At 58.0% G+C, this 25,082-nt stretch overlaps 9 protein-coding genes across 9 annotated transcripts; 5 read left to right on the top strand and 4 right to left on the bottom strand.

The window, feature by feature from the left end:
* Nucleotides 1-166: 166 nt before the first annotated feature.
* CcaverHIS019_0509290 (uncharacterized protein) lies at nt 167-2,592 on the top strand (the record flags this gene model as incomplete). Its single annotated transcript, XM_060602143.1, has 7 exons — nt 167-240; nt 278-378; nt 427-511; nt 566-1,001; nt 1,052-1,123; nt 1,171-1,262; nt 1,317-2,592. The coding sequence occupies 7 exons, from the start codon at nt 167-169 to the stop codon at nt 2,590-2,592; spliced, it is 2,136 nt and encodes a 711-aa protein (XP_060458566.1).
* A 358-nt stretch (nt 2,593-2,950) lies between these two features.
* Nucleotides 2,951-4,996, top strand: RAD7 (uncharacterized protein; the record flags this gene model as incomplete). Its single annotated transcript, XM_060602142.1, has 5 exons — nt 2,951-3,025; nt 3,081-3,377; nt 3,598-3,810; nt 3,849-4,014; nt 4,050-4,996. The coding sequence occupies 5 exons, from the start codon at nt 2,951-2,953 to the stop codon at nt 4,994-4,996; spliced, it is 1,698 nt and encodes a 565-aa protein (XP_060458565.1).
* Nucleotides 4,997-5,350: 354 nt separating this feature from the next.
* Nucleotides 5,351-6,511, top strand: CcaverHIS019_0509270 (uncharacterized protein; the record flags this gene model as incomplete). The annotated part of the gene is made up of 4 exons (XM_060602141.1): nt 5,351-5,432; nt 5,513-5,648; nt 5,689-6,010; nt 6,047-6,511. 4 exons carry the CDS (start codon nt 5,351-5,353, stop codon nt 6,509-6,511), a joined length of 1,005 nt encoding a protein of 334 aa, XP_060458564.1.
* A 66-nt stretch (nt 6,512-6,577) lies between these two features.
* Nucleotides 6,578-7,464, bottom strand: HUB1 (uncharacterized protein; the record flags this gene model as incomplete). The annotated part of the gene is made up of 3 exons (XM_060602140.1): nt 6,578-6,595; nt 6,630-6,787; nt 6,825-7,464. The coding sequence occupies 3 exons, from the start codon at nt 7,462-7,464 to the stop codon at nt 6,578-6,580; spliced, it is 816 nt and encodes a 271-aa protein (XP_060458563.1).
* Nucleotides 7,465-7,879: 415 nt separating this feature from the next.
* CcaverHIS019_0509250 (uncharacterized protein) lies at nt 7,880-10,206 on the bottom strand (the record flags this gene model as incomplete). Its single annotated transcript, XM_060602139.1, has 2 exons — nt 7,880-9,200; nt 9,260-10,206. 2 exons carry the CDS (start codon nt 10,204-10,206, stop codon nt 7,880-7,882), a joined length of 2,268 nt encoding a protein of 755 aa, XP_060458562.1.
* A 1,154-nt stretch (nt 10,207-11,360) lies between these two features.
* CcaverHIS019_0509240 (uncharacterized protein) lies at nt 11,361-14,514 on the bottom strand (the record flags this gene model as incomplete). The annotated part of the gene is made up of 17 exons (XM_060602138.1): nt 11,361-11,541; nt 11,726-11,733; nt 11,780-11,805; nt 12,056-12,176; nt 12,310-12,324; nt 12,386-12,713; nt 12,763-12,774; nt 12,887-12,922; nt 12,978-13,026; nt 13,066-13,308; nt 13,347-13,383; nt 13,418-13,500; nt 13,538-13,747; nt 13,786-13,829; nt 13,867-14,027; nt 14,059-14,440; nt 14,483-14,514. 17 exons carry the CDS (start codon nt 14,512-14,514, stop codon nt 11,361-11,363), a joined length of 1,968 nt encoding a protein of 655 aa, XP_060458561.1.
* Nucleotides 14,515-15,027: 513 nt separating this feature from the next.
* Nucleotides 15,028-20,976, top strand: KIP2 (uncharacterized protein; the record flags this gene model as incomplete). Its single annotated transcript, XM_060602137.1, has 9 exons — nt 15,028-15,643; nt 15,679-15,818; nt 15,857-15,925; nt 15,975-16,100; nt 16,136-16,261; nt 16,307-16,485; nt 16,527-16,761; nt 16,800-17,273; nt 17,308-20,976. The coding sequence occupies 9 exons, from the start codon at nt 15,028-15,030 to the stop codon at nt 20,974-20,976; spliced, it is 5,634 nt and encodes a 1,877-aa protein (XP_060458560.1).
* Nucleotides 20,977-21,762: 786 nt separating this feature from the next.
* Nucleotides 21,763-22,386, top strand: CcaverHIS019_0509220 (uncharacterized protein; the record flags this gene model as incomplete). Its single annotated transcript, XM_060602136.1, has 3 exons — nt 21,763-22,145; nt 22,213-22,276; nt 22,315-22,386. 3 exons carry the CDS (start codon nt 21,763-21,765, stop codon nt 22,384-22,386), a joined length of 519 nt encoding a protein of 172 aa, XP_060458559.1.
* Nucleotides 22,387-22,819: 433 nt separating this feature from the next.
* CcaverHIS019_0509210 (uncharacterized protein) lies at nt 22,820-23,792 on the bottom strand (the record flags this gene model as incomplete). The annotated part of the gene is made up of 5 exons (XM_060602135.1): nt 22,820-23,316; nt 23,352-23,440; nt 23,480-23,532; nt 23,564-23,633; nt 23,665-23,792. The coding sequence occupies 5 exons, from the start codon at nt 23,790-23,792 to the stop codon at nt 22,820-22,822; spliced, it is 837 nt and encodes a 278-aa protein (XP_060458558.1).
* Nucleotides 23,793-25,082: the final 1,290 nt, after the last annotated feature.

The following is a 25,082-nucleotide window of genomic DNA, read 5'->3' as shown; positions in this document are numbered from 1 at the left end:
CACAAACGAAACAAACTCCATCTCGCATTCCAGCCTTGACGACGATCACTGGCAACTCGTTCCAGCTGATCGTTTCTTGAGCCCTGGTTGTCTTTACTCGTGCTGTCACTCGCATTTGCTTTCACTCCTATCTGTCCCATCGTCCCTCTAAATCTCCCACTCTGCCATGGGAGAGAACACTCGTTACGGCAACCCTGCCGAGTTCGAGACCGACCTGCACTCGATCTACGCCGCGTTCCTGTGGGTGTGGTCTCTACGTGCATTGCTAATGTCGCAGAGGAGACTTTGACTCGCAGAACATCGACTGGTGGGACGCATCATGGGGCGGCTACTTTCGGTCGTTCAACGACTTTCTGGGTTTCGGTTGGGAGGCAATGGGTGCGTTGTCGCATGTGTACAATACCGCATCTAGCTGACTCTCCGCAGTCGTCGTCGACAGTACCACAGGAAGGGCGCACATCGGCGCTCGACGAGAGCAGATCGCTCTGTTCGCTCGCATGATTAAGACCCGGTGAGCTGCGCGCGCAAGCACCCCCCGCCCGAAAACATACTGACACCGCGCCAGCTTTGGAGAAACGCTCGACAAGGATCCGCCTTCGATTATGCCGCTGGACCCAGCGCCTCCTCGGTCGCGGTCGCTGCACCGGATCATCAACATCACCGATTTGGAAGGGTACAAGAAGCTGTCCCGCTCGTTAGCCCCAGCTGAGCTCTCGCATGTCCGAGCTCGGATGCGCACTGGTGAACCCTGTGTCGTGACTGCACTCTTCAACTCTGGTGCCGAGGACGATGACTCGGCGGCGGCTGCAGGCGTGCGCACCAATGGCCAAGGTTACACCTGGGCCTGCATCAAGACCACCTGGTGGGAGAAGGGCGGGCCACCGCAGGGCTTTGTGCCAGGCCATGGACGAACTGTCATGGCGCGGCCAGGACAAGGTGGCAAGGGCCTCATGCTCGAGGTCGGCCTGGCTGCTCTCCGCTGTGCCAACCTGCGTGCCGTTGTGAGTGCCTGCACAGACCTTGGACCAACCAATGCTGATACCTTTGGCAGGACGTTTGGCCACCAGTGCCGGACAAGAACTACAGGAAAGCACACTACGTCATGGAGGAATGGGTCGACAAGGTAAGCTGAAGAATGGTTCCTGCTGTGCGCATCGCTGACACGCATAGCGTACTAACTCTGCACCACCCAACTTCCCTCGCGCGTACGGCTTTGGGCGTAGCCAATTCACGTCGGAGAAGAGTGTGGAGCGCATTGTTGAGTGAGTGCTGGACGGCAACGGCGATCACGGAGCGTGGGGCTGATTCTTTCACAGGGCCTCACTGGGAGCACTCGCATCACATGACACTGATGGCGGACCAAACACCCTCATCCTGCTGTCAATCGGTGATCCACAGCCAATCCCACTGCCTCACAACACGACATTCCCCCAGAACGTTCTGCAGCTCGATGTCCTGCAGCTCGAATTTGCGCTGCTCCAACAGGCGCAGCGTATGAACGTGCCAGGCGTGGGAGACCGCACCCATCCACTCCAGTCGTTGCGCCACCTCCTCCACCACCTGCAGATCCCAGTTGCTGGTCACGCGCCATTAGGCAACGCGGGCAACGAGGCCTTCTACACCGTGCTGGCATTCCAAAAGCTCTTGATGCGCGACACGCGTTTACCAGACCAGCTCTTCCAGCAAGCTTCCTTTGCTACTGGATATCCTCAAGGTGATTACTTTATGCACCCGGGTATGACGGGACCAATGGGTGGTCCAATGGGTGGTCCAATGGGTGGCCCAATGATGGCTCCACAGTATACCGGAGCGCAGTACGCGCAGTTCGGTGGCCTGCCCATGCCCCCACCCATTCGCGCAGATGGTGGTCCTCGTCGAGGTTCGTCGTCGTCGTTACACCGCATGTCTTTACCTGCACTCGACTTTGAGCCTCCGTCCTTTCCAGCCCCCCTCTCGCGTCAGGCCACTGGCGAATCGGGCTACGGGGGAAGCAAGCGGCCGCAAACCATAGCCATCAACTCCCCCGTTGGCATGAACTCGCCGCTGGATGGCAGGGATGAGGCGACTCCTCGAGCCGCCAACGGCGGCAAGTCGTCAACCATGCCGCGCTCCCATACCGTGTACTGGGACGAGGCCGAGTTCTCGAGTGGCGACGGGCGCAATCGCCAGCGCGTGCCCGGTCACGGGGAGCGGAAAGGAGGCTCCGCCCACCCTCCTCCCAGCAGTCTGCGTCACTCGCAGATGGTCCCCAACCCCACAGGCTTGAGCACCAACTCGCGGAGCGTGTCGTTCCACGAGGAAAGGCGGCCCGCGACGGTGCACAGCGCTGGCTCGAGCAGCGGCTCGTTTGTCAACTCGCGCTCGAACAGCGGCACTGCGATTGGCCCTAGTGGCCTGTCCAACATTCACAGCAACTCTGGACTGAGCTCTGCCTCTGCCTCGGCTTCCTCGGGTCCGTCCGCATCGGACGCGAGCCTGTCTAAGCAGCGCGACGACAAGAACGGCAAGGACAAGGAGAAGATGCGCAAAACGAAGAGCTCCAACGGCGTTAAGCAGCTCGGGTCAGCACTCCAGAAGTTCTGGGTCGACTAAGGGCTAGACGCTCACCTTGCGTGTATGGACACTGCATATTTCCGGCCCCCTTCCTAGCTCCCTACACTAGTGTGCCTGTGATATTCTACTGCACTACTAGTATCCCTCATAGTCATGACCACATACTCTATTTGACGTTCGATCATGCGTTCATCGCCCATGTGCTGAGCGGGCAGGCAGGTGTTGGACAAGTTGCGGTGAGCAGAAGTCAGTCGCGTCATGGGCAGACGTCAGGAACAATAGCAGATTTGGTTCCGAGGTCGTAAATGGTTGACTAACCCTGACAAAGTCATCATACGCGCTCTTGAGTACCAAGTCATACAACAACAACACCATCATCATCCTCATCATCCTCACCATGCCACCCCGCCGCGCTCGCAACGCTGACGGTGCCGTCCGTGGCCCCACGTCAGCTCTAACCTCCTTCCTGGCTGTGAGTTATCCCCTTCCTAGCACCCTTCAGCACCTTGCTTCCCGACTTACAATAGGGCCTTGGGGTCGAAGCACCCAACACAAACCCATACGCGCGCAGAGAAGAGACCGCAGACGAGGCCCCACTTCCAGTGGAGGAAGTATCTGCGCGTCCATCCAAGCGCCGTCGCGCGGTTTCGGTCGACTCGGACGACCTCGATGCTGATGGTGGCGGCGACGATGATGATGGCTCCAGCCCTGGGCCGAGTGGGAGCGCTACCCCGAGCGGCGCGACATCAAGTGTTGCTCCTTCGACACTCAAGGATATTGGGGAGATGATGGAGTGCGGCGAGTGCGGGAAGCGGTTTCCGGTGGTGAGTTGCGGTGGGTCATTGTTCTCAGCGTACCGTCAGAGGAAGGTGGAGGGGGGGGGGGGGGGGCTGTCGGCAGCGACGGCGCTTTCGGATCAGCTTCAAAGCACTGGAAACTGATCGCTCCCTCCTTTCTTCCACCTCTGCCGTTCCATTGTTCCCCCATCTCACCTTTCCCTCCTCCAACCCTCCTGCCCCTCGCGCGATACACAACTCACTCTAGACTCAATACACCAAGGAACACCCACGCAAACCCAGAACATGGCTCTGCACGCCGTGCTGCAGGCCTCTAGGGATCGACCCCTACGCCAAGCCCAAGAAGCCGCGTGCCAAGGCTGCTGCGGTCCCTCAGAGGCAGAAGAAGGACGCGCGTAACAAGATTGTGCACTACGAGGTGACCAAGGGTGCCCCGGCGCTGTCCGAGATGTGCATTGACGTGAGTTTAATATCGAATGGGCAAAAAGCTCATCACAGATCATCTGCCAGTATATCGAGGACGTCGATGCTCTCGGAGAGATCGGAAGAGATAGAATGGACCGCGTCTGCAAGGTGATTTCCAAGAGCCGCCGCCTCACGCCCGAGACTGCCAAGTTGTTCTACTCGGCCGGTCGGACTGAGTTGACGATGTACGATGTCACAAGTGGGTAATTCATGAACACCACTCACTGACACCAGATCTGGACCACAACGCGTTCGTCACTCTTGGCACGCTCTGTCCCAATCTCGAGAGCCTCAATCTGCAGTACTGCGGGCAGATGATGACGGACACGCTCGTGCACTGGGCGAAGCAGTTGCGCAAACTCAAGGATCTTGAGCTTTTTGGACCGTTCCTCGTTCGCAAGCAGGGCTGGATCGAGTTCTTCAAGGCGCGCGGAAACGTGCTGGAGTCGTTCAGCGTGACGCAGTCGCCTCGCATCGACCTTGAGACCATGGAAGTGCTTGTCGAGGAGTGTCCCAACCTGCGTGTCTTAAAGCTTGAAGAGATCGGGCAGCTCGACTCGGACTTTCTCGTCCCCATCGCCAAGCTGAAGAAACTCGAGTCGCTGGCCATCATCTCCCCAGGCGGTACCCCGATCAGTGATGCAGCGATGGACGAGCTTCTCGCAGCCATAGGGAAGAACCTCACGTCGCTTGACCTGCGCAACAACACCGAACTGGGCGACGAGACGCTCACCTCGATCGCCAAGCACTGCCCGAAACTCACGCACCTCTCCCTCGCCCACGTTGGCCTGAGCGACGCCGCGGTCGGGCGCTTCTTCTGGGCACTCAAAGCGAAGCACAGACCTGGCCTCGTCCACGTCGACCTGGAGAAAGGCCACGACCTTGCACATGAGGCTCTCACCGCGCTCATCGCGCAGTCGGGCAGCACCGTCCGCTGGCTCAGCCTCCTGGGATGGCGCAACGTGCCCGCAGACGACGTCGCAGCGCTCGCCGCTTGCCCTAATCTTGCGTATCTTGACATTGGGTGGTGCCGGCATGTCACGGACTTTACACTTAAGGACCTCCTTGACGGATGCCCGGCCCTCACGAATGTCCGCGTGTGGGGTTGCAACAATTTGACTGACCGCGTGCCGCGCCGGCGTGGCGTCAAAGTGGTTGGCATCGAGACGCACGCGATTTGAGTGAGAGCAAGTTGATTTAATCTGGGTAGGATACAGCTTGGGGCGGGCTTGGAGCAGATGGCTTTGTAGACGGTGTATGAATAGACTTGTGCATGTACTGTACACATTTCGATGTTTGCAGGATGAGAGCGAACATGAGAGGACGGCGGGGAATTCCGAGATGACGCACCATAGCTCAAGATTCGCGTTCACCATCTGGACGCCACCAACCTCTGGTCCCGACGCCAACGTTACACACACTCTCTGCTCATGCGTGCAACCTCTGCTCTGCAAAGCCTCACCACTTTCCGCCGTCTACTTACACCTCGCATCGTACAATCCTCACCAGCCACCTCGCAGCGTTTCAGACACACCATGTCCGATCACGAGCACCTCGTCTCTCTCGTGCGCCGCATGATCCCACCCCTCTCCCCCAAGCTGCACAAGGGGCAGGCAGGTGAGCTGTTCGCTCTTTCCCTCCTCTTCTGTTCCTCCCACCATCCGCTATCCTCCCCTCCCCCCTCAATCTGACACCAGGCCGCATCGGCGTCCTAGGCGGCTCGGGCGACTACTCTGGGGCGCCCTTCTTCGCCGCAATGGGCGCGATGCGTTTCGGTGCGGATTTAGCTCACGTAATCTGCGAGCCGGCAGCCGGTGCCGTGATCAAAACGTAGTGAGTTGAAGGGGAGGAGAAAGCCGAAGGGCTGACCCAGTGCACCCGACTTAATTGTCCACACTTCGCTAGACGGATCGCTCCCCAACGCGTCCGTGATTGCGCAAACCGAGCTCGCCAGCCTGATGGAACGGCTACATGTTCTCGTCATCGGACCTGGACTAGGCCGGAGCGCATTCATGCAGTCGTGCGCAAGGACCGCGCTCCAACTGGCAAAGGAGAGGGATATAGGCTTAGTCGTAGATGCTGATGGGCTGTGGTTGCTCAATTCCGAGCCGGGTCTTATTCGCGATTGGCCTGGAGCGAAACGGGTGGTGTTGACGCCGAACATTATGGAGTTTAGGCGTCTGTGCGAGGCCACGGTAAGTGGCTGGACCTACGACTTTGGTTGACGCAAGGGAGTGCACTCGGATAGTTGCGCCGACCTGGCGCGCGCGCTTGGCGGCGTCACTGTGCTCCAGAAGGGCGGGGTTGATGCCATCTCGGACGGATCGCCCACTTCGCTTGGAGGAGACACGCTGACTGTCTCGGTCCAGGGCGGACTTAAGCGTGTTGGCGGACAAGGCGATATCCTCTCGGGCACTACTGCTGCGCTTCTGGCTTGGGGCCGGGAATGGGCGCGCGGTGCTTATGCACATGTCGGACATGCGCCGGGTGGGGAGGAGGAGGATAAGGTGGTGTCAGAGCACGTCGCCCTTCTGGCCGCGTACGGGGCTAGTGCGTTCAACCGTACTGTCTCTCGCACGGGATGGGAGAGGAAGAAACGGTCGATGGTAACGCACGATCTCCTCGACATTGTGGGCGAAGTGTACGAGGACATGTTTGGACAGTACCAGGAGGCAGAGGGCAAGGGCAAGTTGTAGATGTAGGCACAACGAGACACTAGTACATGGATGAAGCTACGAGAACTCGAACTGTATACAGGGGGACTAGTACATTTCGAGACCCTGCTGTCAGCGCCGTTCTCTCTTTGTAGCTTACCATGCCATCATTAATCTCATAGTCCTCGAGCTTGACGTGGTCCTTGAACATGATGTACGCCTTCTTGAGTTGGATCTTGGACGCGTTCGTGCCCGTCTGCGCCGCAATCAACTTTTTGAGGTCGCCCACCGTGTCCGATGGGAGGCACTTGATGCGAACTGGGGGTCAGCGCCGACTATGGCCATCCTCGCTCACCTTTGCGCCCCATCCGGTCATTGGCAATGACCTCGATCATCCGCCCAGCTCGAACCTTGCTTGCCGAAACTTGCTGGATCTTCTTATCTTTGTCCTTGTCCTTGTTTTCTTCCTTGTCTCGCCGATCAGGATGCCGCATATCCGCCTTATCCGAGGCGCGACGATAATCGCCATCATCGACCCGCTCGTACCGCCGCCCCCGCTCGCGGTCGTACAGCGCGTCGTCCCTACCGCGGTCGCTGCGATCACGATCCCTGTCACGATCCCTGTCACGATCCCGTTCACGGTCGCGGTCGCGGTCCCGCTTCTCTCCCCTAACCCCCATTCGGTCAAGTGGGTCCACACTGCGCTTCAAGCTTCCCATGGCCGCTGGGACATTGCCCATCGTATTACGCACGCCCTGGTCGCGAGTACCGCCGAAGCGGCGAGGTACTTCTCCGCGTTCGCGGCGTTGGGCGCGTTCTTTGGCTGTTTCCTCGTATTCCTCTGCTGGTCCGGTCGAGGGTTGGCCAAAGTCCCTTGCACTGCGCTTGTAGAAGCTCAGTTCCTTTGGACGGCGTTGTGTCCATTGTTTCGGCTTGTCGGACCTGTCGGGAGAGGCAGAGCGGCGCGGTGGCGAGCCGGAGCGGGAGCGAGGCATTGTGGTGTTGAGCAAGGTGAAAGTGAGTGTCACTAAGTTGGATTTGTGGGTGGCAATGACTTGAATTGCAGTATGTGGAGGGGCCGAACAGACTGTAAGACCTGATAGACTTGTCATTAGGAACGCATCTCCAATTGATATTTGCTTCCGGCCATTGCATGCGCGCCTGCCTTCGTGCTGCCTTCTTCGACGATACCTCACTCAGCCCTCCTCCCATCATCACACTCGCTCAGCTCAATTGTCCCCATTTAAAATCCCCAGGGTATGCATCACCACAACAGTATATAACCCAGACGCCCATCTACTAGTCATTTGTTTCATTGCTTCTTCATCTCGTCTTCATCTTCCCTCTCATCCGTCATCGTGGCTGCACTGCATCTCCTCGTCTCCTCCGGTTCTCCGCGTTCGCGGGCGTTTACCGCCCACGGAGCAGCTCCATGAGCGCTTGTGCGCCCTCAATGACGTGCTCGTCCATCTCCGCAGCGCCGCGCTTCGTCTCGGGCTCAAGTTCCTTGGAGAAAGAGTAGATGCTGCGGCCCTGGGGAGCGAGCTGCAGCTTGGCACTCGCCGACGACGGAGCCATGCTGACGCCCTTGATGCTCGCCTCCTCGCTACGAGGTGAGACCAACTCGCGCTCGGTCGGTGTGGGCGAACGCGTCTGCTCGGGCACTGGGGACGTGCTCTGGCGCTCGTCAATGGTCGCTTCCGCGCGCGCACGGTCAAACGAGTCTTGGTGCTTGATCGAAAGTAGATGAGACCACGAGCCGCCACGCGAAAGCTTGCGCTTGCGGCCCATGTCGGTGACCGACGCCAGGGGCGGAAGGCGCGCCTGGTTACGCTGGTGCTCAGGCACTGCAGAGAGCATAGGGCCGGCCGAGGCACTGCGTGACGGCACAGGATCCGTCACCGCCCGAGGTGGGATGCTCGTTGGGTTGTTGGCGAGGAAACGCGCGCGAGACGAGCACGCTAGCACGTCAGAGCTTGACGCGCGCCCGAAGCTCGAGCGCGAACCGCTGCGTTGATGGATAGGACGACCAAGGCCGATAGGAGGCAGAGTGGGCCGAGGTGCAGAGAGCTCGATGTTGTAGCGGGCGCGCTTGCGCGTCGGCGAGTCGACGTCGACGACCGACTCCTCATCGTCTTCGGGTGGCTCGATTGCGTCCGACGACAGCTCACTAGGGAGCATGTTGACCAGGGCATCACGGTATCGGGGGTCGTTCTTGTTCATCTGCTCAAAGCCTTCAACGGGTGCGCGAGCGGGAGGTGTCCGGTGCTTCATGCTCATCTCACGGTCGGTGCAGACATCGTCCAGCGAGTATCCGCGACGGACAGGCTTGAGAACAAAGGCAGGGCCTGGAATGTGCGAGTGGTGCAGTGGCTTGGGGGCAATTGCCGGTGGGGCCGGGGTGTACGGCGCCAAGCGAGAGCGGTCAGAGAGCGGCAAGTTGTGCGAAGGCGGTGAAGGCGTGCCGCGGTGGTGGTGTGGCGTGGGCGACGAGCCCGAGGGGTGCTGCAGTACCAACATGTCGGGGTGCAGACGGTCCGACACAATGTCCAAGATCACCTGAGACTGCTCTTGCGTAAACTTGTGCTGGTCACTACGGTTGGCGCGGCTGAGGGCAGCATGGGCGCGTGACGCTGTGTCCGGGTTGCTCTCAGCCATCGCGGCGAGGCTCTCCGCCTTCTTCAGATCCTGGCGGCGGTTCTGGAACCAGACTGTCAGGTGACGCGTCGTGCTGTGCCGTGTCAGCGAATGAAAATAGACGACAGTGAGGTGAAAGAATGAGTAACGCACCATCCGAACCAGCGCGCAAGCTTCTGTCTCTGCCACTTGTGAGGGTTGCGGGAAATGGTCCACAGAATCTCGAGCATGTCGAGTTCACCAGGCGAGAAGCGGCGACGAGGCTTGTTCTTGCCGTGGTCCTCGACCTTGTAGTCCCAAGGGTTGCACGAGACGAGGGCACGACGCGACGAGGTGCTGCTGGGAGTCGGCTCGCCACCGCCACCGCTGGCATTGTCGTCGTTGTTGTCCCCGCTTGGCATGTCACCCTGGTTGAGGTAGGCTGGTGGCAACGGACCATGCCACTTTGCAGGGGGGAGGAGGTCATGAAGGTCGATCGGGTGCCCAGGTGGGTAAGGGGAACGGAGATCAGGGGTTGATGGTATGTGTGACATGGTCGAGGGCGAAGAGTAAGACATGACCGTGGAGCGCGCTGGCGTGCTCTGAGGGTGAGACAGATACATTGACCGGGGAGTCTGGTTCATGCCCATGTTTGAGTGGCTGCCGTGGTGGAGCGGGGTCGAGTGGAGGACCGGTGGTGGGTGGTGCATGTGACCTCCACGAGGGGCGGTCCGAGACTGAGTAGGCGTTGGCATGGGAGCGTACATTGGAGCCTGAGGTGGTGGGGGTGGGGGTGGGAGAACGAGTCCTTTCGGCAGAGGAAGTTCACGCGCGTCGGGGTCGACCTTGGTGGCGATCCCTCGCACGGGCGTGGCATCGGCTGGCAGAGACGCGCCGCCGCCCAGCGGAGGCATGCTCACCCGACGCGACGCGTGCCCGGGGGTAAACGGGGTGGGGTACAGGTTGGGCTTTTGGTCCAGAGCCGCCAGTGGCTGACGGTGTCGTGGCGAGGGGGTTGGTAGTTGGTGCTTGTAGGATGGCTGACTGAAGAGAGTGTCGCGGTTGTGCGAGGGAATGGAGTTCTCGTCGTTTGGCCGCCTAGGTGACGCGACAGAGGACATGGGTGAGATGGGTGGTGGTGGTGGTGGAGTGTAGAATTTGGGAGTGCAGTGCCAAAGGTGCAAAGGTGTAAAGAGATTGTCAAAAGAATGTAGACAGAAGAGGAAGGATTAAGAGAGGTAAATGTAGAAAGAGAGAGAGAGAGAGAGAGTTGTGCGAGTTGGATGCTTGGACAGTTTGTCGAGTAGTGACAAGTCAAGCTGCGGGAGGGTGAGAGTGGAGAGGAAGAGAGGGAGGGAGAGAGGAGGTTGATGAATGAGAGAATCAGAGATGACTTTGGGTGGGTTGGGGTTATGGTCTAGGTGCAGGGGTCAAGTCAAGCAAGGGGAAGGAGGGCGGAGGAGGGCAGAGGGGGGTTGGTTGGACTCTGCTTTGGACAGTCAAGGGGCATTCAAAAGGGGGGGGATTGAAAGGGGGGGATAACCAAAAGGGGGATGACCAGTAGACGTGTGCCGTGTCGTGTCGTTTTGGCGATTGAGAGACGAGTTTGATACCCTTGAAATGTAGCATTGGATGAACCCGGTTGACCCTCTGAATCCCTCTTGAATCTCTCTCAGGGGTTTCCACAGGGTAACCTCAATGGTTATGACAAGTCCCATCCCATGGCCATATCTCATCATGTTTAGCTCTAAGCCTAACTCAGGGTTTTCTTTACATTGTCAATTTGGCCTCTGTGATGAAGCCTGTTCGTAAGGTAAAAGTAGGTCGAGTAATCTCAGGTACTAGAAAATGCGTGTGTATGTGTTAGATTGTGTCACGACGCGAGTCGCGTCAAAAAGTGGGTAAGCGCGTGCAAATTTCAGGGGTTAAACTCGACTTCAGGTACTATACATGCCAAACTAACCAAACTCATAAACTCGGCATCCTTTGGCCTGTCGCTCTATGCAATAACCCTATATTACCCTAATTCAAAGGCAATGTTCAAATCACCATTTCCCTTTAATGGCTGATGGAGTTTGGTCACTTCAAGTTCCTTACAAGGTCCTCACCCTCTCAAAGTCACATCTAGACTCCAACAAGTAATCTTTGTCACCTACTCTCAAGCCCCATTTCGCCTTCTCGTGTTTTCTTGTCCATCTTGTGTGCATAGACCATCCATCCAATATCCAAAACTAATCTAGCCTGATCATCTGGCCACGTTCGTCCTCTATAGTGTCTAAACGAGACGCTTGTTGTCCTCCTCGTCCTCCTTGTACTCCTTGTCCTCCTTGTCACCATCATCCCCTCCCTCTTTGTCGTTGTCATCGTTCTCCTCGGGCACAAAGCTGCCACCAAGTCCAACGACGTCGATTGTGACACATCCATCTTCGGTGCGACCAAACGTGGCGCGTAGAGGCCTGTGCGACATTGTCAGCGATGAAAATCGAGATGAAAAATAGGGAATGTTTGAAAAAGGCCATGGCGCGCCATGCCGCCATTCCCGTCAAGCCATCACCCGTCAAATCTCTTGAGGCGCTCCGTGCGCGCAACCTCAAGACATGCCTTGAACGCTCATTTCTCCTTTCAAGCAAAGTTGCTTACTCTTTGACCTGTTGTTAGAAAAGGCAGCGTAGCATGTCGTGTTGTGACACTCACTGTAAGTTCAGACTGGCGGTGTAAGCCTGTTTAGTGTCAGCGTTGATCATTATTGAGGCATGTGCGGACCCAGGGGAGCGGGACACACAACATGGCGAGGCGAGGGCCACCGGATTCAGGGGTAAGGGATGCCCTGAGACATTACCCAATGTTGTGGCGTGACTCAAAGAACAACCAATCCCTCTGGCCTCTGGGCCCTCCTCTTTGAGGGCCCCCCTCTATAGCCTTTACAGCCTCCAAAGTTCCCTATCCATTCAGAAAACACGACGCGCTCACCTTCAATTTCATCAACGCGATCACGCGTCTGGTCGAGCATTTCATCGAAATCAGGGTCCTCTGTCACTTGTTGAGCCGCACGCAGAATCATGACAGACTCTGGACGCACGTCGTGGTATAACTGTGAGGTGAGCACGAACAACTTTGCTGATATAGGCCGAGTCAACATTCCACATGGATTTCCGCGCCGCGTTCCAGGTCCGGCACATTGGGCCAGAAGCTGAGTGATGGGGGCGGGCTGGGGTAAAACTTACGTCAATCGCAATGATCTGTACCGGTCAGCATCCTGAACACGCGTTTCAACAAACAACCCTTCCTGGGCAACCTTACATTGTCGTGGTCGAGCCCATCAAAGAAGTCGGTACGCGTCATCAGCCGACGGGCGTCGTCATATGTCACCCTCGGTAACACAATGTCCGTGTACAGCTCGTCTTCAGTGAGCTTCGGCAGAGGTACGCTGGATTCCGCAGTGTGCATCGCGACCACGTCCATCGCAGACGGCGTGAGGTCGATGCCTCCGTGGTCCTCTGCGGGGTCAGGCTTTTCATCATCCTCATCCTCCTCCTTAGCTTTGGGGTCTCCCATCGCCATTAGAGGGTCAAGTTTGGGCGCGTTCTGGGCCATGTGACGCAACAGGAGCCATGAGCAGCTCGCCCACCTGCGTCGAGTTAGCGATAAACACACAGCATTCGGTCGTGGCGTTTCACTTTTGTTCGTCCCTGGCCAGTCAGCTTTAGCTCTCACAGGTCCGGCTCTGTCCGGATGTGCCGGACGCCAAACAGGACGTGACGCGACTGTATTGCGCCACGCCTGTAAATCCTTGTTCCTCACATGACATCGTCATCCATCTCCGGGATGAGGCCAATCCTGGGAGCATTAGCATGTCACGCTCCAACTGAAACGGATATGTTTGGGTGCTTACTTGGATAACATCCACCCCTTCTCCATCAACACCATGCGCTCAGCCTCATCTGCTTGTTTAGCTTGCAACCGTGGCGCACCAAACTCACCAATCATGTCACTGGCGCGGGCAACGCGTGAGAGATAAGCGGTGCGACCACCGACGAGCTCGTACACCCGCCTCAACACCTCGTCGCTTTCAATCTCAACGTCGTCGATTGGCTTTTCCTGAGCAACGTGTAGGTTGTACCGACGCATGTGCCGCAAGGCCTCAATCGACTCCCGGGCTGAAAGGTCGTAGACAGAGAGGACGCGCATGCGCGAGCCGTTCTTCTTCATCTTGTCGAGCGGCCCTATAAAGTTCAGCAGAGCAAACCTAATACCAACTCACAGCGGTCGTCAGAAGTAAAGACCATGGTCATGAGGCCCTGTCGTCAGCTCGAGGATGCTGAATACACTCACCGCCCCAGCCCACGCCTCTGCACGCTGCTGAAGCTGATGCAAGATAGCAATACCCTCCTCGTTCTGGGGGAACTGGTGGATATCTTACGTCAGCCACATGTAAAACATTCCCAAACCCACTCGTAAACGCCAGCACAAGCGGGCGGCCATTTTTCTTAAAGTATCTAAGAGCGACTTTCTCAAGCTTGGTCATTGCACGCTCAACGTCGAGTGACGGACCAGCCGAGCGGGGGTCGGCGCGAGAGAACAGCGAGCCCTGCCAGTCCTCAAAGAAGTCAAAATCGAGTGCTTTGCCGAGGCGCAGGCGGAACACCTCAAGGTCGGGGTGGGCTACTATTAGCTACGTTCTGAATGGGACGTGAGCTCACCTTCGCAAACCGACGCGCCTTCAGCGTGCACGGCACGCATAGCACTATACGGTCAGTGTTTCACGCCGGTGCAGCACGTACTCAAGCACCATGGTGCCCTTGCCAGTACCCTTAGGGCCAAGGATGAGATAGTAGCCGCCCGCCTCCTCACCGCGAAAGATGGCGTCGAGGAGCGGCTGCTCACGCCGATTGATGTGCTCGGCTTTGGGCGAGTGAACTGAGCCGAGCTCGAGGGCCGGGTCCTGCCGTCAACTGGATCGAGATGGGACTCACGTATCCTCCCTCGAATGCGCGCTCTACGCGGTGCAGAACATGTGCTTTATACCACTGCAGATACCCCATACCGCCACCGAACACCATGATCAAGCCCACAATCGTAGTCAGAGCAGCTTGGAAGCCAGGTGAGCTGCTCCATTCCCGCCAGAATGACTCGCGCTCCTCTTCTGGTGGTGACTGCCTGCCCTTGCCCCTGTTCTTGTGGTCTTTCATCATTTGTGTGAACTCGTCGTCGGCTGTGACGGGCGGTTGTGGCATGGGTGAATTCGGCCACATTGGGACGTTGGATCGGGTCAGCGAGACATGAAGATGGCGAGTGTTTGCGATGCCATGTGGAATGATGCGGACGTTTGTGGTGGCGCGAAAGGCGAAGCGGGCGCTAGGAAGGGGGTGGTCAGACTTGCAAGGGGGGTTGGCGTACCGAGTAGCGACCGCTAGGGGTGGTCTAATCATGTTTGATTGTGTGTGTAAGAGAGTAAGAGTGTGAGAGAGCGAGAGTAAAGTGCAAGTGAGTAAAAAGAAGTTGAGAGTGAGTGAGAGAGAGAAGATCTATGATATGATAAACCCTAATGGATTGATTGTGGGGAAGGCGGTTTCTCTGTTAGCATTCTCAATGGGCACTGAACTTTCCCTGTATAGAGCTGATCACAAGGTCCAGGTCCAGAATACCCGTATACCCGTATGACTTGTATGACTGCGCCAAGCCAAAAGACGAGATTAGGGGAGGCACCTAAACAATTCCAGGGAATAGCATAGCCCTTTGGGCGCGGCTCATTTCTTTCAACAAACAAACAACCTCACTGTATGGTGCGACTTGGACAAGCCACATCACTCAACCCCTACAAACATCATCTCGAGTTCCAAACATTCTCCAATCTTCAATCTTGATTCAAACTCTTCACTCTAAAAGTTCACTTTCAGACTCTCTTCACCTCATAGCTGCATTGGCCCACACAAACTGGGTTCATGCCAGACAGCCTCACACCCTCATCCTCGTCCCAGTCAATTGCCCGCTCCCCGTCGTCGCCGTCGCTCGCACACGCGGTCGGCCTTCCCGCTCCACTTCCCGACTCTGGCATTCTTCCACCCAGCAGTCCACCCAAGTTCTCCACCCGCTTCCCGAGCGGCCACTTTCTGCCGCACGTCGGCGAGGTCGATTCGCTCTCTTCCAGCACATCCAGTACCTTCACCATGGCCGAACTACCCTCCACGCCGCGGCGCAAGATTGTCAATGCGCTCGAGGTACCTACACCACGGTCGGCCAAGAAGAAGCGCTCCACGTTGCAGGATCGCCTCGGGAGCGGGACCACGAAGATCCCCCGCCCATCGTCGGCCGTATCCTATGTTTCAACCACAGGCAGCACACCCCTCTCTATTCCCTCGACACCCGGACCTAGTCGTCAGCTCTCCAAGAGCAGCGACAAGGTGGTCGTATGTATGCGCATTAAGCCTACCACATCTGCTTTTGCGCCGCACGCATATGAGGTCACGCCACACTCCCTCACCCTCTCGAACACCCACCCTAATGTCATGCGCCGTGGTGGCAAGGCAGGTCGCGAGTCCGAGTACACGTACAACTTTGGTGAGCTCTAGTCGGATCAAAGTGCTGACAGCCAGACACCCTCGTTCAATATCCCACGCGCACACCAGAGCTGTACAATGACAAGATCGCCCCACTCGTACAGCAGGCCATGAACGGCTTCAACAGCACCGTGTTCGCCTATGGTCAGACGGGGAGTGGTAAATCACACACGATGGTGAGTGCCATGCTCGCTACCAACCTGACACAAAACAGTCGGGTACACACAGCGAGCTCGGAATCATTCCGTGTGCGGTTGACGGCATCTTTGATGCAATTACGGCCGTGAGTCCAATGTGGCGTCTCTTGTGGTGGTTCACGTGCTCATGTCCAGGACCCAGAACGCGCGTTTCTTCTTCGCGTCTCGTATCTTGAAATCTACAAAGAGGGCATCCGCGACCTGCTCTGCCCTGGCAAGCGAGGCGATGAGGCGAAAGTGCCTACAATCAAGACAGCGAAAGTGAGTTACTGTGCGGGCGACACGCTGACCGGCAGGGCAAGGACGGGCATGGCAAGGTGTTTGTTGATCCGCTCGAGGAGACGATCGTGTCAACGCCACAGGACGTTGTCGAGATCCTGTCCCAAGGAAACAGCAACCGCAAGACAGGTGCTACCGACTGGGTGAGCTCGCCTACTTGGTTGTGGCAACGGCAGCTGACAGGTTAGAACGATAGGTCATCGCGCTCCCACGCCGTGTTCACCGTCACTATCGAGTCTCGACCACGGGACAGCGACGGCCACGACGAGGTTCGCGTCTCTCGCCTCACGCTCATCGACCTCGCTGGATCAGAGAAGGCAGTCTCCAACGTTGAGCGTCGTGGAGAGGGCAAGTACATCAACCAGAGGTGAGCCATTGTCATTGCTTGTCGAACTATGCTGACTCCAGTCTGCTCGCCCTCCGTGAGGTCGTGCACAAGCTGACTGACAAGGGGAAGTCTGGCCACATCCCTTACCGCAACTCGAAACTCACGCACCTCCTCGAGAATGTCCTGGGTGGCGACTCGAACATCTGCGTCATTTGCACCATGTCGTCCGAGGAGGAGCACTGCGCCGAGACGCTCGAGACCCTCAAGTTTGCCAGTCGCTGTTCCCAGGTCGAGACCAAGGCCCAGAAGAATATTGTAAGCTCAAATACATCCGTTCTCCACGCTGACAGCAGCTCCACGGCTCCGACCTCGCTGTTATCCGCGCCAAGGACCTCGAGATTGCCGAGCTCAAGGCCCAGCTCGAAAGCTTGGCGAGCAACGCTCGGTCACAGACGCAGGATACCATTCCTAACGAACAGATCTCGGGCCTGGCCGACGAACTCGCGGCCATGGAGGCTCGCAAGACCAAGCTGGCCGAGCAACTTTCCAAGCTCAACAGCGAGATCCTCACGTCCGAACTGCCCCGTTCTGGTGCTGGGTTACCGATGGAGCAGCCCCGCAAGCGACGTCCCCGTATCAGCGACTTCACCTCCCTGACATCTGCCTCGAGAGGCATAGACATAGGCCTCGGCATGCCTGGCACACCCAAGAAGCTGGTCGACCGCCGCGCTGTCAGCACAATGGTCCCTGTTGCCAACAATTTATACGACGACGATTTTGACACGAGTTTTGTCGACAATGCCATTGAGACCTTAGACCCCAGCAAGGTGAGCTCGGCCAGGAAAGTAGAGTTGACAACAGGCCTTCGACCACGACATCACCATTGCGTCTCTGCGTCGGACTATTGCGTCTCGGGACGGCGACATAGTCAAGCAGGCCGAGGAGCTCAAGGCTGCACTCGCTGAGGCAGGCGATCTCAGCAAGATCAGAGAAGAGCTTGCTGCAACCAGGGCAGAGCTCGACGAGGCGACATTTCAACACGCCAACAAGCTGGCCGAAACGCAGGAGACGTTTGAAGCTACTCAAGCGGCTCTTGAGAAGACTGTCACCGAAAAGACGTCCCGCGTCGACGAGCTTGAGGCGAACATTGCCGAGCTTGGTCGGCTGCACGAAAAGTCTTCGGCCGAGGTTCAAGAGCAGCTCGCCAAAGCCCAGGCGGACCTTAAGGCGGCCACCGAGGAGCGCGACGAGCACGTCAAGGAGGCCGAGGAGCTCAAGACTACACACGCTGACGAGATCACAAAGATCAAAGACTCGATCAGAGCATTGAGAACCAAGGCCGACGAGAACGCTGCAAAGGTCGTCGAACTCGAGGGTGTGCGCGCTGAGCTCCGGGCGTCACTCAAGGCGGTTGAGACCGAACGCGACTCTGCGCGCTCGGACCACGCCACGATAGTACGCGAGGCGGAGCAGGCCAAGACCGACCTCGAGGCGTTCCAGACTGCATCTGCTGGCCGGGAGAGTGATGCCTTGGCTTCGTTCAAGACCGAACTTGACGGCGAGCGTGAAGCTCGTACCAAGGCCGAGGCGACGCTCGAGGACGCTACCGCCCGCGCGACAGAGGCTGCGGAGGAGAAGACCCGTCTCGAGAAGGAACTTGGCGACGCGAGTGAAAAGCTCGCAGCCGCGGAGGCTACCAACACTGAGGCTGAGACGCGCATTGCGGAGGCAGATGCTACCGCTAAGAAGGAAGCCCAGGAGGCATCTGAAGCCGCTCGAGTGCGGCATGATGAGCTCAGTGCCAAGATTGCTGCGCTCATTGAGGAGAGGGAAGGCCATCTCAAGACAGGTGATGAGCTCATCATGCAGCTCGGCACCGTCAAGGCCCAGCTCGAGGAGAAGAACGCTGCACACGACAATATCGCCACAGAGATCGCTGAGGTCAAAGCCGAGCTCGAAAAGAAGGCAAAGTCCCACCAGGAGGCGTCTCGTGGGCTCGACAACTCGAAGGCGCAGCTCGAGGCCAAGGCCAAGGAGCTCGAGGCAGCATTCGCGGAGCGTGACGAGGCCAAGGCTGCCCTGGAGAAGGCGACGGCGGCGCACGACGATGCCGCGCGCGACCTCAACACACACCTCGAGGCCGCCTCGCGCAAGCGCGACGAGATCAAGGCGTCGCTGGACGCCAAGGCCCTATCGCACGACGAGGTCTCCACAAACCTTGCCGCCCTCAAGACTGAGCTCGAGGAGAAGACCAAGGCTCTCGACGATGCAGTGAATCAGCGCGACGACATCAAGACGCAGCTGGAGGCTGCGACGGCACTCCATGTCGAAACGGCCAAGGAGCTCGCCGACTTCAAGGTCCAGCTTGAGGAAAAAGCCAAGGTCCACGCTGAGACGGAGAGCGAGCTTGATACTGCCAAGACTGAACTGGCTGGCAAGATAACCGCCCTCGGCGAGACGATGGCCGAGTCCGCGAAGCTTGCGCAGACTCTCGAGGACAAGTCCAAGACCTACGCCGACATGCAGGCCAAGCTCGAAACCACCAAGACTGAGCTCGCAGACAAGGTCACCGCACTCGCCGAGGCCACGGCCGAGTCGAAGAGGCTGGCTCAGGAGCTCGAGGAGAAGTCCAACGCCCACACCGAGGTGCAGGCTGAGCTCGAGACCACCAAGACGGAACTCGCGGGCAAAGTCACCTCCCTCGATGAGGCGGCGGAGACGACCAAGGCGCTGGAGGAGCAATTGGCTGACAAGTCCAAGGCTCATGCCGAGGTCGAAGGCCAGCTCAGTACCACCAAGGTTGAGCTTGAGGAGAAGGCTGCCTCCCTCACGACCGCAACGACTGAAATCGATTCGCTACGCGCTGGCGCCGATGTGGCTGCCTCGATCCGAACTGAGCTCGACGAGCACCGTCAGCTCCTTGTGAAGGAGAAGACTGAGCGAACCAAGCTCGCCGAGGAGCACGCCGCCGCGACTGCCCGCGGCGATTCCCTTGCAAAGGAAGTTGAGAATACCATGGCCTCCCTTTCAACGGAAAAGGAGGCGCACGAGGCGACCTCCACCAAGCTCAAGACAACCAAAGAACGCATCGCCACGCTCGAGGCCGAACTCGCAGCGGCGAAGACGGAGCGTGAGAAGCTGTCCACCCAGCTCGCCGACTCTGCCAAGGCGCGTGAGGCCCTCTCGAAACAGCTGACTTCCTCAACCTCCAACAGCACCGATCTGCAGGCCAAGCTCGATGCCGCCCAGACAGATCTTGTGGGAGTCCGTGGTGAACTCGCCGTTGCAAAGGCTTCCACTCGCTCCAGCGAGGGCGAATACCGCGCCGAACGCGACAAGCTTGTCGCAGAGGCTGAGGTGCACAAGCGCGCAGCGGCTGCCGCTGAGATACGTCTGGCCTCCTTTACGGCCGACAGCACCCTGAAGCACAGCGAACTGCACGAGGAGCTCGCCCAGGCCCGATCCAGTGCTGAGGACGCAAAGGTGCAGCTTGCGGACCACAGAAAGGCTGCCGGTGCACTCAAGGAACAAATCCAGGCTGCGGAGAAGGCGCGCGACAAGGCGGTCGAGGTGCTCAAGGCCGACCTCGTTTCGGCCAAGGAGGCTCGCAAGGCCGCCGAAGCAAAGACGAAGAAGTCAACCGCTGCCCTGGCCAGCGCTGAGCAACGACTCTCGGACGCCACGGCTGAGATGGCGAAGATCAAGGCTGCGCACGCCGGAGACCAGCGCAGCGACAGCAGCTTAGAGAAGGAGCTCACTCTCGCGAAGACCGAGTACGATGCCATGAAGGCGCGCTGCGACCGGTTAGCCTCCGAGCTTGTTCGTGCCACAACAAGCTCTCCCAGCAAGCGGCCCATGCCGCCCGGCTTGCTCTCGTCTGGGTCGGTGCCGAACCGCCTCTCGGCCGCCGGGTCGGCAGCTCTCCGCGGCTGTGGCGTTCACCCTAACATGGAGGGGTGGGAGTCGTCCCCTGCGGTCGTCGAGCTGAGCCGCCTCGACAAGGTCGTCGAGGCGCAGAAGGCCGTCATCGAGGAGCAGCGCGACAAGATTTCCTTCTGGGCCGATGAGCTTGACAAGCAGCGTGAAGCCGTGCGCCTCCTCACGTCGGACCTTGAGAGCTGCACTTGCCAACAATATCACGCCGAACCGAAGCGCACTCCTGAGGGCGGAAAGAGGGGTCACATGCGGGCCTCGCTCTCGTTGTCGAGCGTCCCCTCAAGCCCGAGCAAGGAGAACCTTTCGCCTGCACCGGCCGGGTACGCGTCATCGTGGAGCCGGGGCCGCATCACGCCGAGTTTCCCCGCGCTCAACCTCAACATGCCCAGCACGTACTCTGGCATGCCTGGGTCGCCGACGCCGCTGCCAATGCACCCGTCACAGATCAGCAACTCGCGCAAGCACCGGCGTGTGACGCTCGAGAACGACATAAACCGGCTGCAGGGGGGCGGGCGAGTGAGCGCGGCCAAGAGTGTATTTGATTGCGACAGTCAGCGGGTGGGGTCGAGACACACTGCTGTGCGCCGAGGTTAGGGGCCTGGGAAGCGAGGACGGGTGAGTGGTATTGAGGACGATGACGAGGACAGGAGGGCCAACATGTACAGAGCGCCCAGGCATGACCCCGTAACCAGGGCGTTGTATCTCTAGATCTTGTACAAAGTATGTCACTGCAAAGTATGGCTTGTGTAGGATGATAGTGTAGTTTGGTTTTTTACGCGTCTGTGCCTGTTCTGTAACTGTTGTGCAGCCGGACGCGTCTTGCCGTAACAAAACATGGGCCAAGCACATACAACGCCTCTTGCTCTTGCATCGGGCCTAAACTGTTGTGCATGCTCAAGCTTCCCCGCGCTCACACCCACACCTCCATCGTCGACGGACCTGGGACCCCAAAGCTGGCTTACACTGGAGACGCGCGTGTCCATTGTGGTAATTCATGCTGTTTAGATTACGGCTGACACAGTTTACCCTCTCAGTTCCACCCCTTGCAGGACTTTCCCTGGGATTGAAACGTCGTTGAATTCGTTCTAGGGGTTGGTGTGTCATTGTTTCAATCTATCCATTATCAACACTTGGTAACAATGACAACAACCGCCCCCGCCGAGACCTTTTGGGCCTTGGGCCCGTGGGCCTGTGTGGGCCTGGGGGCTATTAACTCACCTATCTTCTCCCTCTTTCTCTTACTCGTCTCCATCTCTCTCTCTTTTTCATCTGCCCCTCTTCATTTAATCAGTGTCCAATATTCTATACAGCGCAGGCGCACCCCACTTTCCTTATCCCACCTTTATCACTTCTTATCCCTTCTTATCCCTTCTTTCCGCGATGCCACCAACCCGCCCTTCCGTGCAAACTCACTCCGACTTGCTCCACCGCTCCCCCTTCATCACCTACACAGGCTCATGGTTGACCCTGGCCTCGTACCATTCCTGGGTCCCCGACGACTCGGAATCCGGATCATTCAACTTTGCCTTTGACGGCACCGACTTTGCAGTCTATGGCGGGTGGGATGCCGACACGGCTGCGTGGATCGACATCGACGGTAACAGCACCTGGTGGCATGCCGAGCGACCCAGCGGGCCCCTGCCTCCAGATGGGCACATGATGTACAGCCAGACAGTACCGGCCGGGTTTCATCGCGTGTCGGTCAACTTGGCCAGCGGGAGGATGGGCCTCGTCAAGGTCGTCGTGGGTGACGGGCCTATTGGGTGAGTCTGACAAGCGGGTTGGTGGGATTGGTAACGCCATATCAACAGACTTGATTAACACCAGCAGCCCCGACGCTTACCCATGGGAATGGTGGCACCTCGCATTGGGCGCCTCAGCCATGCTGCTAGCAGTGAGTCCTTGGTTTTCCGAGTTGAGACTAACGGGCAGGCGACGCGCATCATTTCGCGCAAGAGACGTACTCTGGCAGACGACCTCACTTGCCCTTCAGAAAAGGCGTAATCACACGTCCTACTTGATTAACCAAACTTGTAATCGCGCGCCAGACGCATTCATGGCATGTATTGTGTAGCAACACGTCAAGCATGCCGAGACGTAGACTCGGTATTGTATGACGAATGTTTCAGACCACAGTCCAGCGCGTGATGGAAAGCGATGACCGCGCTGCGTGTCGATTGGAATGTGGTAAATGGGTATGCTGCGCACGGTCCTTCTCTTCCCCGGACAATCACATGGTCCATTCCGCTTCCCCTCACCACCTCCCCACCTCCCCACCTACTGTACCCCACCTACCCCACCTACCCCACCTGTACTTGGGCCAAACTGGCGCGTCATGTCTATGGAGTCTACTACGATACATTAACCGGAGGTATGAAAACATGGAGTGGGACCGCTACGCCTGGGTATGCCTTGGTATGAAAGTCGTTGGGCCGTCTCATCTCGGGCCCTCGTCAGAAACCCAGTCGTCGTCATTGATCTGCGGTGTGCGGGAACGGAGCTCGTGAGGCGTACCAGACTCTGGGCTGAACATGTCGTGCACCTCGGGCTCGGGCTTGATCGTGGGAGGAATGGGGGATACCTGGGAGCGGTGTTCGTAGTACCGTGGCTCGCGGGTGTGGGATTCGCGCGACAGCTCGCGAGACAGCTCGCGTTCGTGGTGGGGCTCAGGCTTGGTGTACATCGGGCGGTGGTGGTCTATGCTGCGTCCGTCAAAGTGCGGTCCGTATTCCGACGCACCGACGCCGATACGGCCGAGTGTCTCGTCAACCCAGCTCTGGATGCCGCTCAGCACGCCGCTAGCGCCGGGCGTGTATTCGCAATCCGAGCGGATGTGGAGGAACAGCCGGTGGGCGAGGAAGAGGGCTAGGAGGACGCCAACAGCCATGGCCGAGAGCGAAGCCGTGATGACCAGAACAGGGACGAGGAAAATCACTGGTGTCAGCTGCCGTAGAACACGAAAGTCTCACTGGCAAGCCCGATTGTGCCGACTATACTGAGGCAGAGGAGGAAGATTGCTATGCCAGTGAACAGCGCTGCGACGCAGAGCACGAAGATCCTGTTGTCAGATTGCCAACGTTAAGCGATCTGGACATACACTGTGCACGCGACGGGGACGCAACTGAGCGCGACAAAGATGGACGCGAACGTCTGGAGTCAGCCTTCCCTCACTGAGACGCACGAAGATGACCGGTCGCGCTTCGGCAAAGACCTTGATGTTCTCGGCGTAGGGACTCAGCGCGCGTTGAAGACTGCTGTCAGCTTTACATGATGACAACTCACCGATCAGACGTCTCGCGGACGCGGAGCATCAGGTCATCCAAGGCAGCCTGCTTGGGCGGGGTGCGCATGCGGGCTGGAGCCTGCTTAAGAGGCGGGGGTGAGTTGTTGGTATATGCCACTGGAGACATGGCCTTTTTTGCGTCGTACGTCGGGCGCCGAGGCTTGGAGGCGTCGAGGCGTTGTGGGGAATGGATGAGAGATGAGTGTGGGAAGGGAAGTGAGACTAGTTGGCACAAGAGTGGAGGTGTTAGTGTGTGACTGTGCGCGGTGTATAGTGGGGTTGCGGCGCGTAATGACAGGTATGACAGGAACGTAACCGTGCGTTCCCAAACTAACGTTCCCCACAAGCAAAGGGTAACCTCTGCTAATCCCCCTTTCAGCCAACGCGTTGGCACTATCCCATTGTCCCATTGTCCCACTCCCACACTCACTCACACACTCACTCACTCACATCCAGGCAAGCACTCTTCGTCTGATCTTGCATCCCCAAGGCATCCAACTCGCCCTCTCTACGCATGCGCCGGCAGGTCTGCTGGCCCCCATGGCCCATGCAGTGGCTCTAGCCAAGTTGGACACATGGTCTTCTAGGAGTGGGCAATCCCCAACCGCTCAACCCAACCTTCCTACCGTTCTGCAAGCCTCCATAACCGCGTTTCCCTCAAGGTATCAAGAAGACCAAGTGAAGCACTGGGCGCATCAATTAGCCAAGGTGAGTCGCTGTCTCTCATGAGAGCATGTAACACCGTGAGGTCCCCCTTTCCTCTCAATTCTCTTTCACCATCTCAATCTGTTGCCCGTCACCACCGTCTCCCTCTTCAAGACAGCCCGCGTGTGCTCCACACAAGCTGTGCGACCACAACCTCCACGGATCTACAACCCCGCCGATCACCAACTTGCAACAAGTTCCATTAGCTGCCTCGTTATATCAGTCGGTAGATTAAATGACTCTTAATGCGGTTAGTCCGGTTGATCATTCGGTCGTGGGTTCGAGCCCCACACGAGGCTACTCTTTTGCCCTCTTCCTCTGCTCATCTGCATCTACACTCCAGAGGCTTCGCTTGCAGCAGAAAGGTATGATTTCTCAAACTTTGATGTAGAGCGGGAGCAATTTCTGGGCCTCTGCCGGTTCTGCCGGTTCCGCCACGTGACCTCGGCTCCTGCCGAAAATTCATTTGGAGATGCACAGAGTAGTCTAGAGTGATGAGGCGTGGAAGGAAGCCGAGTAAGAAAGTGTATGCACAGGCCAATCTGCCTTTATCAAGCATCAAAGGAAGAGAACAAGTTGCACGCAATCTACGATGGTGCGCTGTTGAAGCGACGCAAAGAGAGGAGGCTCAAACTCAAGCGAGGGTGATGACGATCGGGATCGGAACCAGAATGCCGGTGTGCTGGCGCGTTTCAGAGCAACTCGTTGAAAC

Source organism: Cutaneotrichosporon cavernicola (assembly GCF_030864355.1).
Source record: "Cutaneotrichosporon cavernicola HIS019 DNA, chromosome: 5".
Taxonomy (NCBI): domain Eukaryota; kingdom Fungi; phylum Basidiomycota; class Tremellomycetes; order Trichosporonales; family Trichosporonaceae; genus Cutaneotrichosporon; species Cutaneotrichosporon cavernicola.
The sequence above is the reverse complement of the archived record's forward strand: the minus strand, read 5'-3'. Positions and strand labels throughout refer to the sequence as shown.